The 17,877-nt window shown below is 58.7% G+C and overlaps 8 protein-coding genes and 1 non-coding gene across 9 annotated transcripts; 3 read left to right on the top strand and 6 right to left on the bottom strand.

Annotated features, from left to right (window-relative positions):
- Positions 1–509: 509 nt before the first annotated feature.
- On the top strand, positions 510–581 carry A1Q1_t452. Its single transcript has one exon. It is a non-coding gene; the product is annotated as a tRNA-Gly (tRNA).
- Positions 582–935: 354 nt separating this feature from the next.
- Positions 936–2,536, top strand: A1Q1_06181 (uncharacterized protein; the record flags this gene model as incomplete). The annotated part of the gene is made up of 3 exons (XM_014321390.1): positions 936–1,045; positions 1,128–2,444; positions 2,491–2,536. The coding sequence occupies 3 exons, from the start codon at positions 936–938 to the stop codon at positions 2,534–2,536; spliced, it is 1,473 nt and encodes a 490-aa protein (XP_014176865.1).
- Positions 2,537–2,764: 228 nt separating this feature from the next.
- On the bottom strand, positions 2,765–4,967 carry A1Q1_06180 (poly(A)+ mRNA-nucleus export-related protein; the record flags this gene model as incomplete). Its single annotated transcript, XM_014321389.1, has 5 exons — positions 2,765–3,541; positions 3,590–4,030; positions 4,090–4,576; positions 4,654–4,803; positions 4,855–4,967. 5 exons carry the CDS (start codon positions 4,965–4,967, stop codon positions 2,765–2,767), a joined length of 1,968 nt encoding a protein of 655 aa, XP_014176864.1.
- Positions 4,968–5,293: 326 nt separating this feature from the next.
- On the bottom strand, positions 5,294–7,257 carry A1Q1_06179 (subunit of the heterodimeric FACT complex, Pob3p; the record flags this gene model as incomplete). Its single annotated transcript, XM_014321388.1, has 5 exons — positions 5,294–6,706; positions 6,876–6,957; positions 7,004–7,109; positions 7,165–7,194; positions 7,233–7,257. 5 exons carry the CDS (start codon positions 7,255–7,257, stop codon positions 5,294–5,296), a joined length of 1,656 nt encoding a protein of 551 aa, XP_014176863.1.
- A 450-nt stretch (positions 7,258–7,707) lies between these two features.
- A1Q1_06178 (uncharacterized protein) lies at positions 7,708–10,384 on the bottom strand (the record flags this gene model as incomplete). The annotated part of the gene is made up of 3 exons (XM_014321387.1): positions 7,708–9,445; positions 9,499–10,077; positions 10,155–10,384. 3 exons carry the CDS (start codon positions 10,382–10,384, stop codon positions 7,708–7,710), a joined length of 2,547 nt encoding a protein of 848 aa, XP_014176862.1.
- Positions 10,385–11,600: 1,216 nt separating this feature from the next.
- Positions 11,601–13,366, bottom strand: A1Q1_06177 (member of the Sir2 family of NAD(+)-dependent protein deacetylase; the record flags this gene model as incomplete). Its single annotated transcript, XM_014321386.1, has 2 exons — positions 11,601–13,100; positions 13,211–13,366. 2 exons carry the CDS (start codon positions 13,364–13,366, stop codon positions 11,601–11,603), a joined length of 1,656 nt encoding a protein of 551 aa, XP_014176861.1.
- A 430-nt stretch (positions 13,367–13,796) lies between these two features.
- On the bottom strand, positions 13,797–16,056 carry A1Q1_06176 (uncharacterized protein; the record flags this gene model as incomplete). Its single annotated transcript, XM_014321385.1, has 2 exons — positions 13,797–16,003; positions 16,041–16,056. The coding sequence occupies 2 exons, from the start codon at positions 16,054–16,056 to the stop codon at positions 13,797–13,799; spliced, it is 2,223 nt and encodes a 740-aa protein (XP_014176860.1).
- Positions 16,057–16,383: 327 nt separating this feature from the next.
- Positions 16,384–17,245, top strand: A1Q1_06175 (uncharacterized protein; the record flags this gene model as incomplete). The annotated part of the gene is made up of 2 exons (XM_014321384.1): positions 16,384–16,459; positions 16,779–17,245. 2 exons carry the CDS (start codon positions 16,384–16,386, stop codon positions 17,243–17,245), a joined length of 543 nt encoding a protein of 180 aa, XP_014176859.1.
- Positions 17,246–17,424: 179 nt separating this feature from the next.
- Positions 17,425–17,823, bottom strand: A1Q1_06174 (uncharacterized protein; the record flags this gene model as incomplete). Its single annotated transcript, XM_014321383.1, has 1 exon — positions 17,425–17,823. The coding sequence occupies one exon, from the start codon at positions 17,821–17,823 to the stop codon at positions 17,425–17,427; it is 399 nt and encodes a 132-aa protein (XP_014176858.1).
- Positions 17,824–17,877: the final 54 nt, after the last annotated feature.

The following is a 17,877-nucleotide window of genomic DNA, read 5'->3' as shown; positions in this document are numbered from 1 at the left end:
TCGCCTTTTCGCGTCTCTGGGTTTGATCCATGTTGACCTCACGCCTAATCACCACATTCTGTCACGATCTGAACTGTTATTCCTCTGTTTCTCCTCCTCACACCACACATCCATATCATTTGTTGTCCCCTCGTTCGCAATCAAGTCTCATTTCCCCATTCCGCATTCCTAAAAGCTCACTTCCATTCCAACGCCCATCCCACCATGTCACGATCTTTATGAGGTTGCATGGTCAATCGCATTCACATACCCACGTAGATAAGACCTAATGAATCATGAAGTACATTTAGCACCGGCGTTGCAAAGGCCTCGAATTCAGAATGAGCTCAACCGTTGCACCGGACAGGCTTGACCCCCCGCTTGCGTGAAAGCTCATGGCTCTGCATTGTCCACGGTCCGCTCAGACTTTAACGCTGCGTAGTTGTGATTTCTGAGACGGTCCGCAACGGCTATAAGAGGGGCCCTCGCGCGACCACCGCCAGCGACAGATCGAGAAATCAGTCGCGTCGATCGCGTTGGTCTAGTGGCTATGATTCAACCTTCCCAAGGTTGAGAGAGGGGTTCGATTCCCCTACGCGATAGCTTTTTAGGCTCTCTACTCTGCGTGGGGGACTGTGCGTGGGAAGCGTAAGCGCTGGCCGGTTAGTTCGGTGAGGGGGAAGGTACGTGTAGGTGGGCAGCCGGGTGGACGTGTGGGGTGGAGGTGGAGGTGTGGGGTACGATCTGATCCCGCTTCATCCTTACTTTTCCACGGTGGCTCGATCAACCCTGGAGTGTGATGGCGGGCTGATGCGAGAAATCAATAAAAATACTCCCGCCCGGCCCTGCGCGTCCGCGTCCAAGCGCGTAATGTCTGGACGACTGGACGCGTCCAAGTTACAGGTTACGGTGTTGGGTCAGGTCAACATTGTTTTCGTCCACCACCACCACCAACCATGTTCCGACCAACGACACGACACAACATTCCCGCTACACCTGCGCACGGAGATGTCAAGGTGCACAAGAAGGGAGCGCCTAGTGGGCGGTATCCCCATCGGCTGAACTTGTACGTCTACATTGTTGTCACTGTGCCGAGTGTCACGGCGTTCACTCCTCGCTTCGCTCCGAGAGCCCGCTGACACCACCAGCTATACGCAACCCCCGCTCTTGGATATTACGCTGGACGAGTTTGAGCTCAGTGCGCTCGCTCGCCTCCGTGTCCTCTCGCACCTCGAGGCGCTGCAGCACCGCAACTTCCCGCCGGCGCAGTTCCAGCAGGCCCTCGCGACGTACACAAAGGAGCACCTGCCGCTAGCGAGCAACACGGCGCGATCAGCGGACCACGAGGCGGAGCGCCGGCGCGACGAGATTGGCCATTGGGTCCTCCGTTTGGCCTTTGCGCGTTCTCCCGAGCTGAGGGCGCGGTTCGTGCGTGCCGAGACGGCGCTGTTCAAGCACCGGTTCGAGGGCGACGATGCGGCCGAGCGGGCCGCTTTCCTCGCCGATCTGAGGCTGGACTGGGTCATGGTCGGGCCGGAGGAGAAGAGCCGGCTGGGCAAGGAGCTCATGAGCTGTCTGTGGGGCAAGGAGAGGCAGATGGACCTGAAAGACCTGGAATGGTTCAAGGTGCCGTGGACGCAGGTGCCGGACCTGATCGCGACGCGCAAGGTGTACGTCTCTGGCGGCACGGCGTATGTCCCGCAAAGTCTGCAGATTGCGCTCGTGCTGCAGGCGTTTGCGAGCCGGCTCGAGGCCGCGCTGGAGCTGACGTCGCGCCACATCCCGCGGCTGGACGAGGACGACCGCCTCGGCCCCGTCGTTGAGCACCTCGCGAGCAGCTTCATGGCCGGTCTCGCCGGGTCGGACTACGTCTCTAACGGCGAGGCAGCCGTCACGGCCGAAATGGTCGACGGGCTGTCTCGCCACTTCCCGCCTTGCATGCTCAACCTGTACCTGCACCTGAAATCGGCGCACCACCTGAAGCACTTTGGCCGCCTGCAGCTCGGTCTCTTCCTGAAGGGCGTCGGCCTGCCGCTCGAGGAGGCGCTCATCTTCTGGCGCCGCGCCTACGCCCCCGCCATCAGCGACGACAAGTTTAACAAGGAGTACCGGTACAACATCCGCCACTCGTACGGCCAGGAGGGCAAGCGCGCAAACTACCCGCCCAAGAACTGCCAGCAGATCCTGACCCAGAACCAGCCCGGAACGCAGGACAACCACGGCTGCCCGTTCCGCCACTTCTCGACAGATAACCTCACCTCCTTCCTCGTCACCAACTACAAGCTCGACAGGGGCGGGCCCGAGATGCGCGAGATCATGGACTCGGTCAAGAAGAACCACTACCATGTTGCGTGCACGAGGCTGTTCGAGGTCACGCACGGCGTCAAGAAGGGAGACGGAATCGGGAACGGGGAGAGCGTCAGCCACCCGAACAAGTACACGGACCGGAGTCGCGAGATTGAGAAGTGAGTATCAGTAGCTTCAAAACGTGATGCGGAGCTGACAGAACAGGGAGAAGCTCGAGAAGATCAAGGGCGAGGACGTCGAGATGAGCTAGAGGGACTTGTACACTGTAGTTAGCTAACATAGGTAGCGTGCATGCAATCGCACTGCATAGATCCATGTAATACAATGACTTGAATGTGGTCGCGCGCAAGGCGCAGTGGTGCAAAGGAGAGGTCAAAAGGGTACAGGAAACGATGGAGAACATGAACATCTAGTGTGTTGGTATTGTAATACATCTGCTACTGCTGCTGCAAGTCACAAGTCACTGTCGCCCCGACGCCTATCCCCACTTCAACCCGCTTGGCTCGGTGAGACTCTTCTTGTCCCATCCCTCCAGGAGGAGCTTCAGCCGCGCTCTACTGGCCTCGCTGTCTCCCGGAATGCGTCCGTTGTCCGATGTCGTGCGGATTGCCTCCTTCAGCTTGTCCGTCTGGCGGTAGTACTTGAGGAGGGTGAAGCCCGCCGTGTCAAGAAGCACGCAGAGGAGGTGCGCCGAGGGCGGGAGGGCCGACGTGTTCCCGCGCAGCAGGGATGCGATCCACGTCCACGCTGCCGGCTGCCTGAGGATCGGCGGCACGAGGTCGCAGAGCTGCTTGGGGTTCGGCTGAACGGTGAGGGTTGGCGCGATCGTCTGGTACGGCACGGCGAGGATGGCAAAGTACAACGTGCAGATACCGCCCTGGCGCGCGATGTAGTCGGTGATCGACTCGTCGGCCCCGCGGCCAGTCGACTTCTCGTACTCCTCACGAGGCTGGCCCTCGGTACGCTGCGGGAAGTACGGGATGACCCACGGCGACTTCTTCACAAGACGTGCGGTGAGCACGTCTGCGAGCGCGCCGTGGCCGCGCATGATGAGACCGACGACGATGCGCGCGAGAGGGAAGGCCGCGTCCGCCTTCGCGCTGACCTCGTTCTCGGCCTGTTTGATCAGGCTCTTCGAGAGATGAGACAGCAGGTAGCCGTATTGCGGGCTCGGGAGGTTCTCCAGCACGGTCGGCTGTGCAGCGGACGGCGCAGAGGGGAGCTGGGACACGAGAATGTCGTTGATATCTTTCGTCTGCCACTGTTAGCTAAGGAGATACCAGCAAACCGATAGCTGACTTACCACTCGAACGATCGACTCCTGCGTGTTGATCACCTGCCCGACGCCGCGGGTGATGAGGCGCATGCCCTGGCGCAGGCTGCTCTTCATCGCACGGTCGCCCTTGACAACATTGATGACCTGCTCCTTCATTGTCCGCTGGACGTTGACCCACTTCTTCCACTCGTCGACGGCGCGCGTGCCAGCAGCCTGCTCAGCGGCCTTAGACTGAGCATCCTTTGCCTCGGCAGCCTTGCGTTCCTCCTCCTCCTTTGCCGCCTTCTCCTTGGCGGCAGCCTCAGCGGCCTCCTTCTCTGCCTTCTCCTTGGCGGCCTTCTCTGCCTCAGCCTTACGGGCGAGCGCAGCCTTCTCCTCCGCCGCAATGCGGGCGGCTTCCTCCTCCTTGAACCGTCGAGCTTCGGCAGCCGCAGCGGCGAGCTTCTCGGCAAGTTGGCGCTCCGCCTCCTTGATGGCAGCGTCGACGTCCTGCTTGTCAGTTCATGGCCGCACTATTCGAAACTTACGGCCCAGAGCTTCTGTTCTCGCTCGTGGAATCGCTTTGACGTGTCCTGCTCCTCCTGTGTTTGCCGGAGTGCGAGACCCTCCATCATGCGCTGCAGCTCGTCCGCCTCACGACTCCGCTTGCCCTGCGCGGCCATCTCCATCTCATGGCGGACATTGCGGTCGATCTCCTGCAGACGCTTTTTCTGCAGCGCCGCATTCCGGTGCCCTTCCCGGAAGGCTTCCTCTTCTGTTGACTTCATCCAGGACGCAAATTCGCTTGGCGTGTCGTCCTTGATGAGATCTCGCATGGTCGGCTCCCACCGGTAGCTGGAGCGCAGTGGGGGCAGTCGAGGTCTTGACTTGGACTTTGATGGGGTGTGCGACTTGGATTTTGACTTGGAGGGACTAGTGGAAGATGAGGGTTGCGTGCGCTGTGTGGATGATGGCTTTGGTGGCGACGACGGAGCCTTCGCTTTCCCCTTGCGCTTGTTCTGGGGCGTACGGAGGCTGCGTTGTCAGCGTGGCACAGTGCAGATCACTTGTCAGGCAGCACCCTTGTGTGACTGCCGAGTGGGGACACTAACGGTTCGCGCCAGGGCAGCGACGAAGACGCGGCGAGCAGGTCGCCGACCTCGTCTTCAGAGTCGAGGTCGGGGTAGACAAACGAGTCGTCCTCCGAGTCGCTCGATAATAACATGTCGCGGATGCTCTGGCCAAGCTTCGTCCTTCTTCGCCTGGGAACTGATCAGCACGTCTATCCGCGCAGCGCACTTTGTGTGTCTCACCTCGACAAATCTGGCACCCAGCCGCTCAGGTCGTCATCACTCGACGAGTACAGGTCCATGTCCACCACATAGTCTAACTCCTCCTCTGCGGGATCCGGAATAGCGAAACGCATGGCGAAGGTGGTTCACGAGCAACTGAGCGTCGCAGAAGCTCCCTCAGAGCGTCGATCGGGCTACAGCAAGCTGGGGATGGGGGTGTCGTGCGAATAATGAGTTGCCGCACTACGCCTTCATCAACCGCACACAACAATGTTCTGATCTGTGATTATGTAACACCACGTGGCTGTCCAATGACGTCCTGCCTGAGACTGGCACCTTATTGCTACGTGTGGTGTAGACAGACGTTGATAGCAGCGATGCGCAACAGTTCAACATCGTATAGCATACTGATACATGCGCTACAAGAGCGCCTCTACTATATAAAACCACAAGGTGCTGCTTAATCCACGTCCATCTTCGACTTCTTCTTCGAGGGGCCCTCGCCGTCAGAATCGGCCGCCTTCTTTTTCTTCTTGTTCGCCTTGGCCTCCTGCTTTTTCCTGAGCTCCTCCATCATAGGATCTGATGCGTCGGAAGCAAAGCCACTGTCCTCATCGTCAGAGTCAGACTCGGACGGCGAGCCGCCGTCAGAAGACTCCTCCATGAAGTCCTCGTCCTCGGACTCATCATCGTCGTCGACGGGACGGCGGACGGCAGCCTTGTCACCCTTCTTCTTCTTCTTGCGACCCTCGTCCTCAGAGTTGATCGAGACGTCGTCATCGTCATCCGAGTCCAGGTCCATGACGGCGTCGACGTCCATGACATCGTCGATCTCGTTCTTGAGCCGCACGTTCTTGCTCGCGAGGAACTGCGAGATGGGGCCAGCCTCCTCCTTGCTGATGGCACTAAACACAGTGGGGACGGTACCCGTCTTAGAGGTAACACGCATGTCGAAAGTACGCGCAGAGGCGACTCCACCGCCGACACGAGAGAACGAAATGCTCTCCGTCTTGCTGAAGTCGATGAGGATGGGCTGCTTGGCGATGAAGATGAGACCCTTCTCCAAGAAGTAGAGCTCTCCCTGTACAGCCTTGACATTCGCCTTGATGCCGTTGACGCCCTGAGCATTGCGGAAGTTGCCAGGAGGAGTGACCTTCTTGCCGGTCAGAGACTTGAGGACACGGGAGATGACCTGGAAGGTGGGCGCCTCGTACTTCTTCTTCTGCAGGTCCGGGTATTTGGCGATCTCCTCGTCGTCCAGGTTGAGCTCAGCGTCGACCTCCTCGTCCTTGGGCCACTGGGCAACAAGGAAGAGATAGCGGGTAGCACCCTGGCGAATAGGAGGGTCGAGGCCAAGAACGAGCTGGATGTGGAGGTCGTCGAGCTTGGGGAGGAGGAAGATGCGGTTGATCGAGCTGAAGGGCACACGGTAGTCAGTAGACTTTCCGAGCAGGCGGAGCGACTCGTGGAAGAACTCGAGCGAGAAACGACCACGGGGCGTGAGAACGAGCACCTCCTCGAAGACAACAATGGAGTCGCCGACAGCGGCGCCAATGTCGGCCTTGTCCTTGATCATGTTGTGCATCGCCTCAGCGGCGCTGATCTCATTACCCTCCTCGTCGACGTCGGTCTCGGGCTCCTCGTCACTGCCAGCGTCGCTTCCCTTGGGCTTCTTGCTCTTGCCGGGCACGTAGAAGCGGATCTCGACGAGCTCGTCCGGGTCGCGCGCGTTGTTGCCCTCGAACGTCTTCGGCATGAATTCGATGGAAACCTCGTTTTTGCCGGCGATGTTCGAGTTCGCGACCTGAGACAGGGGAAGCTCGAAAGCCGTCTTGTGCTGAACCTCAAAGGCAAGGTCGTTGTCTGGCGTTAGCTGAAAAGAAGGAGTTCGAGCTTACTTTGAACAGTCGCCTTGCCCCAGTTCCATCCCTTCAAGCTCGTGTCGCGGTGCTCCACCTTGACGCTGAAGTACTCCTCGAGCGTGCGCTTAACCTTCTCAAACTCCTGCGAAAGGTTAGTGTGCGACAGAAGCCGTAACATACCTCGCGCTTGAATCCATCGAAAGTAACCCGAGGCTGGTCCGGAGTCCTCATCGACAGCCTCAGCTGGAAGTTGCGGGCCACGCTGCCAGTCAGTTGTTGTTGTTTACATCATCGCGCCGATGACGTACCGCATCCAGACCGCGCCGCGGACGTCGGCACCGTTGAAAGTCGTGGGCGTGTTGTTCTCATCCTTGTAAGACTTCCAGCCGAATCCGGCAGGGTTGAAGCGCAGCTCTGAGGGAGGTCAGCTACTGTACCAGTCGTATAGTCATTGCGCAATCGGACTCACTTCCAAGCTCGCTCGAATCGCCGATGAAAACTGGCGTTAGCTACAGAGCCATGCCTACGGGAGCTCACTGTTGTCAAAGGTGACGTGCGACATCTTGAACCCTAGACACTAGCTGAGAGAGCGCCGAGGAGCTGCAAGACGAAGGAAGACAGGGGACGACCGTAAATTAGGTGAGTGACGCCTGATGTTGTAGCCACACGCGTAGGGCGCGTCAACCCTGATAACGCTCGACACCCACCCACGTCATATCCCACATTTTGCTTCCGCACTTGAGTGTCTTGGGAGATGTCGTGAGGCAGATGAAAGCACGACCTGCGAGGAGGCCGCCTCGGCGCACATCTTCGCTACGGCGAGAACAGCAATTGACTGTAGTAGATGTATGCATGCAACAAAAGAGTTAACAGTTTATGCCCAATATCTAGAGCTAAATCTCTTGATACTCTCTATACTTCCTTCTCCTGGCCAGGGACCAACACTACTGAGCGCGGACCGTTTCGACGCTCCCCTAGACTGAAGTCGTCGCCCAGTAAACTTCTCCGAAAGCTAGTCTCGCCTTACAATCTTCGCGTAACTGGGAGCCCTCGAACCCTGCTGACTCGGCTGTCCGTCCACGCTCAACGAAGCCATCATCTCTACCTCATCTGGCTGCGGCGCTGGCTGACTTTTGATCTTGGGTGCGCTGGGGTCGTACAGCGACGGTGTCCTTCCACTGGGCGTGCGTCGCGGGAAGTCGGGGTCGCTGTTGCTGTCAAGCAAAGCCGCTGCACGGTTCATGGGGTTGGGGATGATGGCAATCGCCGGCGGCGTCAGCTGAGGCGGAGGCGTAGGAACTGGAGTGTGGTGAGGATTGTGATGAGGGTTGTGATGGGACAGATGATGAGGTTGTGGTGATGGCCGCGAACCACTGGACCCGCTCCACACCGTCGGATTGCTGTGGCTACCGTTGGGCCGCATCTTGACCTTCTCGATCTGCATCGGCTCCGCGTTGGTGCCCGGTCCTCGGTGCAAAGGTGGGAAGTCGGAAGTGGACGGCTCTCCGCCTGCACTGGGCGAGATGTGCAAAGCCGTGGGATGATACGGGACGTTGTTGGCGGCCCAGTCCGGCCGTTGTGGGAGCGGATGTTGTCCTGGCTGGGGTTGCTGGATATGAATACTGGATGTTCGACGTGAGGAGCGCGAAGACGTCGTCGAGGCCGGGCTCTGGCGTCCGTTGCGCTTGCCCTCGTGCAGGTTTACGCTCTTCAACGTCGAGTAGGTGCTCTGGGCTTTGACCGCCTTCTGGCGATACCCGTACCCTGGCTGCTGGGTCGTCGGATATATAGCGCCTAGCCTTACACTCGAAGCAGCACTTCGCGTACTTGTTGTCGAGCCTCGCGAGTGTGGACGCGAATGGACATCCTGGTAAGATCTGCTCGAGATCGAGGAGCTGGTGGAGCTAAGTGGGTCGGCTCGGATAGGCGTAGGCTGAGCAAGCATCGGACCTTGATACCCCATGTTCGGCGCGTAGGGCATCCCCTGAGGGATCATCGGCATCATGCTCGGTCCAGAGGGTGCCATGGACATCTCAGGAGGATACCACCCCTGCCCCATTGGCATCATTGGCACCTGTTGCCCCATCATTGGGCCAGGGCCCATTCCGCCTTGCTGAGCCCAGGGCGCCTGTCCATACGCGTTCATCGGCATTTGACCGTAAGCCTGATTGGCGTATGGCGGCATGTTGTACTGGCGGCCGTCGTAACCCATTGCTTGCTGACCCATGGTAGGTGGAGCATATCCACCGCCTTGGTAGGGAGGCGGAGTCGGCTGATAGCCATATCCCGGGTTCGTCGGCATAGACGACGATGTCACTGAGCTCGGTGCTGAAGGGGGCTGCTGCTGAGCTTCGGGAGATGGGTGGTAAAGCGAAGGATAGACGAACTCGAAATCGGGGCCATACGGCCGACGGGGGACGGCATCCATCTCATCATCGTCGTCATCGCCAAACCTGGATGTCTGACGAGAGCGGGTGTTCCCCGCCGACGCTCCTGCAGAGAGACTGTCATCGTCTCTCAGATCGTCGTCGCCTATGATGCGCTTGCGCGCAAGAGCGTAGGCTTCGGCCCTTTCCTGCAGACTCTTCCCTCGGGGTCCCGAAGATTCGGTACCATCATCCCCCGAGATGGACGTTCCCCTCGAGGGGCTGTCGTCGTCTCCGGCGGGAGCCTCACGCTGCATGATTCGGAACTGCTGCATTTGAGGAGCTGTCGCTTCCGGAACCAGCGTCGAGACACGTAATGACAAGCTACCCGTCAGCAACTGAACGACCGCACTGCACCTAGCAATGTGAACACTCACGTTTTCTCCTCCAGTGCGCCAAGAACACCCACAACCATCGAACCCTCGATGCCCGGAGCCGCTCGCAACCCGTACCACTCAGCGAGCTTGTATGTCAACATTCGCTGGTACTTCGAAATCGCCGTGACGTCAATCTTCTTGCTCGGGTAAAGCGATTCGACGAGACTAGCTGCTGCGCTCGCCTGTGAAGGAGGGATTCGCCCAGTGTATTCGCCGCGGTGCACTCGTCCGATGAAAGCCTCGAACTCCTTGCCGAGCATGAGAACAAACATCCTATCTTTGTTGGACAAAGCCTTCTTAAGTTCGTCCTCTGCGTGCATTGAACCAAATCCGACGTCGGCTTTGGGAGAATTCGAAGAAGAGGTGCTCGTCGGTAAGCTCCCGGCTGAAGCGGACGTGGGATTAGGCGATGCCATCGTACTGTTGGTGGGCGCGAGGCTCTCAATAACGGATGGCGGTGAAGTGGGACTGTGCGTTAGCAAGGGCCTGACGTATCGTGACAAATCAAGGGGATCGACAGGAAGTCGAGTCCATGTAGGATAGGGAGGAGAGATACTCTCAATACTGCTGGCGATAGTGCTGGGTGCAAAGTGATCGAGGCACTCCGAGTCGGACCTCCACGCGTACCCACACGACCACGTCGAGGAATCACTCACCCATTAGAAACAGTTAACGCCGGGCTCGGGCTTCGATTGAGATCTTCACGCTCGGGGATACCGAGAGGCGCGGACTTGGAGGCGGGCATTGGCGTGTCTTGCGTCGTGTCCGTGATGTCTGCACCTGCTGTGTCGCAGGAGTCCGGCTTATTGCTTGACTCTTGCGGATCGAGGGCAAGAGAACCCAAAGGAGTGCTCAGAGGCATAGCCCCGAGGCGGGGAGTGAGCATTGGGGGTGGCGAGACACTCTGCCCCGGCACTGTTGATGGTGGACGATTGGTGATGGACGAGGAGTGAAGCAACGAAGTGCGTCGGAAGGTGGTTGGTGGAGGGCAGGGTTGATGACGAGCGGGGAAGGCGTCAGCGGCTGAGAGCGGTGCGCAGGACATTCGGCGTTCGGTCATGCAGGACTCAGACTCACTGGTTGGCGCTGTAGTCGTCATACTGGGGCAGGTGTCTCCGATAATAGACCTGATGGAATGAAGATGCGCAGAGCTGGAGCCGTCTCTACTGAAATCCCTGCGACTGATACGGGCCGCGACGCAGACCGCGCTGCGGGGGGATCAGCCAGTTAGGTAAGGTGTCGAGGGCCGGAATGATCTTCTTGAGTACTACTCTTTCAGCCCGAGTGGAGGGGGTCGAGGATGGGCGTCGGTTGCTAGTGTACCATGCAGGAGGCTGTCACGGGTTGCCGAGAGAAGGGGTGAGATCGATGATGATGGTGAGTTAATGAGATGACCCGACTGCCCAGTCAATCGTAGCGCGGTGTTCAGGGCGGACCCAAAGTCTCACTGTATCGTTTCGCGTGCCAAGAATACATCTCCGATTGCGAGCTCCAACCCTGCTCTCATGCATGAATACCCTCAGATCCAGAGTTCCCAAAGGTCCTACCATGCATGAAGCGCACTCCGGACAACTGCCTCCATTTTCCCCGACTGCTTAAGCGACTGCAGATAGCCCACCCTAAAAGAAGGCGCAACAAGTGAGGTGTGGGCTCCCCGAGCGGTGTAAGCGAGAAGGCCGAGTGAAGGCTTCTCAGTGTCGTCGTGCCCTGCACCGTGTTTGTTATACAAACATCACACGGACGCCGACACGGCATTGCGAATCACACGTTGTGACTCGTTCGACGCGATGCATCTCCGTCGTCTCCTGTGCTTGCCTTCACGACATTAGCTCGACCTTCTCAGTTGCTGTACTTCAGGTTTCGGACGATATTGTTCGAGAGATGACCCTCTGCTTGGTCTCGGAAGTATAACAAGGTGTAATGCATGGTTCAAATGAACATGAAGTGAGGAACAACTCAGGTGACTCTAGTGCTGGATCCAGCTATACCTCGCACCCCTCCCTGCAATCTATCGCCGCTTGAGCAGAGCGATTGACCCAACGGGTCGCGGGGGGGGGGGGTGCGGCAACGCTGTGCGGCGCTGAGTGTTGAGCGCCGGGCGCTCAGCATGCGCGCAGAGAGTTGGTTCGCCTCATGGGCCCACGGGAGCCCAGTCCCGCGGTCTCCTTGTCGGCTCCACCAGCAGCTCGCCGACGTGGCTTGGGCTTTGCAACTTCGGCGGCTTTGGCGTTGGCAGCGGAAGCCTTCTTCGATCTCGCGGGTGCTTTCGGCATTGATTTGGTGGGCGACCCGAAAACATTGTCGTCACTGCTGCTGGACAACAAGTTGTCGTACTGCGACTCGGTGAATAAGTTGCCTCGGCCTGGAATAGCTCGCTTCCCCGTTGACGGGGACGCTGGTGGGGGCTTCGTCTTCTTGCTCTGTTGAGTGACGGTCGACGGGGTTCCTCGTTTGCTCGGAGAGACCGGCGTGAGCGGAGGCTCCAGGTCTTTCGCGGGGGCGAGCACCGGAGAGCTGGGCGGAGACGATAAGACATCAGACAAGTCAGACAATTCTGATGCCTCACTAGGCGGCGGTGATTGCTGGGAAGCGGGAGGAGTGGGGAGCTGCAGTGGGATGTGCTCGCATGAATGTGATCGCACAGGAATGCTCACTTCCGGGACTCGCCTCTTCGCCTTCGGCTTGGGCTTTGACTTGGCTACCGAGCCAAAGACCACATTGCCGTCGAGGTTGGTCTGTTTTTCCCAGTCCCGCGGGCAAATCTTGCGCCAATCCTCTTCGAATCGCTCAACCCAAGCATCCGTCTGCCCCTCAATATGATAATCGATGACGCCTTCCCACTCCTTGCTCGGCGCAGTAGCGTTGACGAAAACGACGACACCCTTCTTCTCGTGCACGACTCGGGCGAAATCCTTCACGAGCCGCTTCAGCCCGTGCACCTTCAATGAAGTTCCCATAATGAGCAGCACGTCGGGGCCGCGGCGCATGTCGTACGTTTGCAGCTGCCCGATCTCGTCGCCCAACGGATGCGGCTCATCATAGAGGACGATCGATGGTCGGAGTGAGCCAATAGGGGTCGCTCGAGCTGATCTTGCAATGCGCGATTCGCCTTTGCCGGTCAGCCCATGACGGTTGTGAATAGCGTAAAACTTACAGCGCGCTTGACACGCGGGGCATTCCGGCGCTTCTCCTTCCCGGAACATCAAGACCCACTCCTGTCTCGCTTCATAGTCCGTGTAGCACAAAACGCAGCGGACGCGGCCCAGGTCGCCATGAAGTTCCACGTTTCGAGTCCCGTTCTTCTTCAGTCCCCGACCGCGACCTCCACTCTCAATGCCGAGCCGTCGCTCAAACCCATCCACGTTCTGCGTATAGCTACGCAGGAGCTTTCCCTTCCTCTCCAAGCGATGGATGAAGTGGTGGGTTCTCGTGGGGTTTGCCGCTTGGCAGGCTAGAGACAACTCCGCAATGAAGGTGTAAAAAATGGATGTCGTGTTTGGATTCATGAAAAGGCCTGAAGAGAACAGCTCCTTGCCGTTGACGAACGAGTCAGGATACCGGGACTTGACGAGTGCATACAACCCGTCTGCAGAACGGAAGTCCTGTTCGTTAGATACATGCAACCTAGAGGACGAAGATGGATAGGGACCCGTATTCCCAGGGCTCCATTATGACATCGGCGGGTTGGGCCACTGGTGCCACGGTCACTTACCGGAATTCCGCTGCTGCAGCTAATGCCCGCCCCGCTCACTACCACAACCTTCTTGGCCTTCGATACACGACAGTGAACATCATGAAGGGATCGGCGTCCGTGGGTGTCGGGACCGGAAGTGAGGAGCTCGTTGAGAGGAAGGTGGGTGATCGGCATCTTTGCGACCTTGCGGTGGGCTCGGATGCCGGCCTCGGGTGAATCGGAGATAGCAAGGAAGCTCGGGGTTCTCAGATATGGACAAGTTGGGCGGTGGCAAGTGGTACAAGTGTTACCGATATTCGAGATGGGAGCTGGTGCACGCGGATGATGAAGAAGAAGTGCTAAACGGGAGGTGGATGGAGAGAAGAGAGATTGGATTCCTTTGTTTACGGAAACGCTAATCCAAAGTCAAGCGCGTCTCATCTGTTGCGGCAATGTTATTCGCGCCCCCCTTCTTTCAGCCATCACCGCCCGTAGTCGAAATGATCTATAACCTAGCCGGCACAATGTTATGCATATGTTGGCGGTTGATTCCCAGGAAACACATGCATGTCGTGAATACAACAATCTCACGTAGGACTACAAACAAGATACGACATGCGAGCGTTCAGGGATTGCCAAACTCGAGGTTCCAATCCTGGTCGGCCTGAACCTGCGCCTCCCCCTCCTCTGCGTCCGGCTCCAGCGGGATAAGGGCCAGTCTCTCCTTCTCCTCCGCAACTTCCTTGAGGAACGCATTCTCCCGGTCATAAGGATCCGCGGTATTGAATCCAGACGCCTTGGCCAAATACTCGGTATCGATAGGCTTCCTGTTGAAGATGGCCTCGTTCATGCGGTCCGGGTTGGCACGGTTCTCCTTCAGACCCTTGTTCTTCAGTTGTCGGACGCTCCTACCGGGGAAATACGCCTTCATGAGAGTATAGTTTTCACCTGTCTCACGGAGAACCTGACCGTCAGCTCGTATTACATGAGGATCACTTACGCTGAAGAATAGCTCAGTCTCCTCCGAGGTCCACCTGTCGTTGGCAACCTTCTTGCCCCATGTGGCCGAGTTGACGAATTGCGTATCGTTATCGATTAATTCGACCTGACGATCGTCGTCACCGTCCATGATACGGCGGCGGTAGTCATCTTGACGCTGCTGGAGACGCGCCAAATCTGGCCTGCCCTCGGCTTCCACCCATTCTCCGGTCTCGATGTCGAGGTATCCGCCAGTGTACTCGGTGCCGCCAAGACCCGAGAAGTCTTGTGGGGCATCATCGCCGTCGTCCTCGACCGGGAGCTGGAAGTTCTCCATCTCCTCGCCCATCTCCACATCTTCATCGTTGTAGTTTGTGTGGAACCCGAGACCTTCGATGTCCTCCTCCTCTTCGGCGGGAGCGGGTGCAGTCTCATCGCCCTCTGCTCCTTCCTCCGGTGCGGCTTCCGGCTCGGGTTCAAAGCGAACTGGGGCAACACGTTCAGCGCGACGGGGTGACCCAGGTGGTGTCAAGCGGTCGGGTACAACCTCAAACTCTTCATCCGAGTCTGCCGAGTCTTCAGAGATCTCACCAGGGTCGCCACCAGCCTGTCGAGCTTCTTCGCGTCGTTCCTCGCGCTTCTGATTGCGGATTGCACGAGCTTTACGACGGACGATTTGGCGGCGCTTCCAGTTCTCCTCTGCCTTGGTGACACGTTCACGACGTTTCCGCTCTTCTTCAGTGCGCTGGAAATCATGTAACTTGAGTGCTCGGGCAGACACGCGACCCTGAGACACTAGCGTGGTCGCTAGCTCACCAAGACGCATGACGGTAGGGTTGACAGACTCTCCGACAAGATCGTTAGCCTCGACACCATCGAGCTCCGGATGAGACACTTGCGGGGCCTTTGGCCTGCGGTAGGGCGTCGAGCGACGTTCGGCAGTTCGTCCGCGAGACTGATACTTGCCACGAAACTTGCGGGGCGCAGCTCCATCGGTCCCAGCTACGCTGCCTTCGTCGTCACTCCTCGTCGAGAGTACGGAGCCTTCCCTTGTTGAGTCAACGGTGCGCTCACGCTCGCTTCTGAGATCGTTGTCTCGATCTTTTCGATGCCGAGCGATAGCACGGATGCGCTTGGCTGGTGTCGGTTCGCGTCGCGTGCGGACACGTCGGGATGTACTGGCTCGGGGTGGGTCGTGATCATCGAACGGGTGGATATCGTCCACGATTTGAGACGCGATGTCGGCAGTGTTCGGGGGCTGGGCAAGGGGTGGGTCCACAGAACTCGACGTGACCGAAGGTGGGATCTCAGCTGAAGCAGCTTCCACACTTGGAGGGACACTCGGTTCGGTGGCTGCAACTGTCGGTGGCGCGAAATCGTCAAGGGTCGGAACGGGTGCGAGTGCAGGGGTTGCTGGAGGCGGAGAACTCGCTGGGACGACAGTCGGAACGGGAGGATCTACGGAAGGTATTGACGAGATGGGGAACGATGACGGAGACGGTTTTGGCGTCGTGCTCTTCGACGCCGCTGCCGCTGCGAGTAGAGGCTTCACCTTCTTCGCGCCCAAGGCAGGTTTCCTAACAATCTCGTCGGTCTTCTCATTCGGCGTCTCAGTGATAGGGGAAGGCACTTCATCAGTCTTCTCCTCGGTGTCCGCGACTTGTGATGTCGAAGGCTTCTGAGAGGGCTGGCTCGGGGCTGCTGGTGGTTGACTCGAAGATGCCTGCTGGCTAGGCTGGGTGACAGTCGGCTTCTGGGACGCTTGGGAGGACGGTTGGCTAGGGCGCGGCGGACCAACGGCAGGCCGCTTCCCCGGTCGTACGGGCTTGACGGGTTTGAAGTTGCCCTTTCCGGCTGATATCAGCTTCCTGCATGTCCGCAGTGCACTTACGGATACGCAGCGCCATGCTGGTCGTGGATAGAACTTGCGACTGGAGAGCAACAGACGAAATCTCCATAGTGGAGGTCTGACCACAAACATGAATGGTCACCACGTGGCGAGGCCACACAAGGATTCGCCGAAACGCCGTCGCTGGGAGCCAGGCTCTGACCGTTGCTTGAGCGACGACTGGTCGACGGCTCAACGAGAGCTTCAGTGAGAGCGACACCGTCAGTAACCACCACTCACCATGCTCCGCTCCGCGCTCCGCCCCGCTGCCCGGCTCGCGCGCCCGGCCGTCGCCCCCCGTGCGGCCGTCGTCCGCTTCGCCAGCACGACCTCCGACGTCGCCGACATGCCCCCTCACGAGCACCACTCGCCTTCGGCCAAGCCTCCTCCCCCTCCTCCCGGAGTTGAGGTTGACCCTATGCGTTAGTATTCCGCCAACGATCAATGATGCCGAGACCGATATGCGCTGCGAGACATTCTATGAGGACGGGCGCATGAGTAGACATCGAGGTGCATGCCATTGCAGCTCTTGGACGAATCAGTCAACAGCTGCCTATGCCGTATCGGAGTTGGTACGGACCGCGTCTGCTCCTCGGTCTACGAACTAGGCGGAGCTAGCGGCACGTACTCCTCTCGCGACACTCGCGCGAAGCCGCTACTCTACATGCTGCCCTCCTTCATGTCTCGGCGCTCGATCGATCATGGACATTGCACTGGAAGCGACAATGGCTGACATCACAGTCCACGGTTACCCCCAGCTCCCTGCCATTAACCTCCAGTCGAGGTCACCATACGGATGGTGGGACCAGCAGGAGCGCAAGAACTTCGACGAGGTTGTGAGTATCATTTGTCATCAGCGCAGTCCGAAGTCCATCGAGAGTCTTGATGGTCGGCCAGGGTGCAACCAACCTGGCGATGGCTCAATTTCAGCCGCTAAGCTGTCCCGCCATACAGACGAAGCTGACAGACAGGTTCACGAGGAGGAGGACGCGCTTTCCATGTGGTCCCCCGACCAGCACCGCGTTGAGGCCTCCCGCGCCGCCCTCGGCATCGTGACGATGCTTGCCCTCGTCGCTGGCTTCTCCTACTACGTCACCATCCACCGCCCCCAGCGCAAGGCCGTCGCCCGCAACTACCCGTACAACGGACTGGAGAAGGAGCTCGGTGGCTACTCCCAGGCCCGGGAGGAGCCCATTGACGACGAGTAAAGGCTAGACAGACTGCCCGCGGCCCAGCGAGGGAGCGGTCGCAGTAGGAGTTATAAACAAACAGGCCCTCGGGCTGCATGCAGCAATGATTAGAGCACCGCCTGGGATGACTGTGAGAAACGCGTTGGGCTAACGACAGGATGCAGCCACTAACTGTACACACAAACCACGTAGACAGCCTACTCGTCCTCGTCCTCAATTTCATCTTCCTCTTTGATCTCATTCTCCTCTTTGACCTTTCTAGCGCGCTTGCGAGGCTTGGAGCCTTCTCCTGGGCCAGCACGCTTCGCCGTGGCAGCGTTGACAACGCTGGCATCGACTCCGTTCGTCTTGGCGAGGTTGCGCAGGATCTCCTTGATCTTCTTATTGACGCGGTCGCCGCCGTTGTTGTCGACCTCGCCGACGATGCCGGGCAGCGCGTACAAAGCAGCCCTGTTGGGCTTCTGCAGCAAGAGTTCGATCATGCCCTGCACGAGCAGGGCCTGGGATGTCAGCGACCGAAGAGATGGTGACCTCACGTCGTGGTCCTTTGTCCACTTCGCGACTCCCTTGCCCTTGTTCGGGTGCGTGTCGGCCATGCTGGGGATGCTGGGTGTGTCGGGTGTGCTGGGTGTGCCGTGAGACTGGCGTGG

Source organism: Trichosporon asahii (genome assembly GCF_000293215.1).
Source record: "Trichosporon asahii var. asahii CBS 2479 unplaced genomic scaffold scaffold00075, whole genome shotgun sequence".
Lineage (NCBI taxonomy): Eukaryota > Fungi > Basidiomycota > Tremellomycetes > Trichosporonales > Trichosporonaceae > Trichosporon > Trichosporon asahii.
This window is presented reverse-complemented; position numbering and strand designations above follow the sequence as displayed.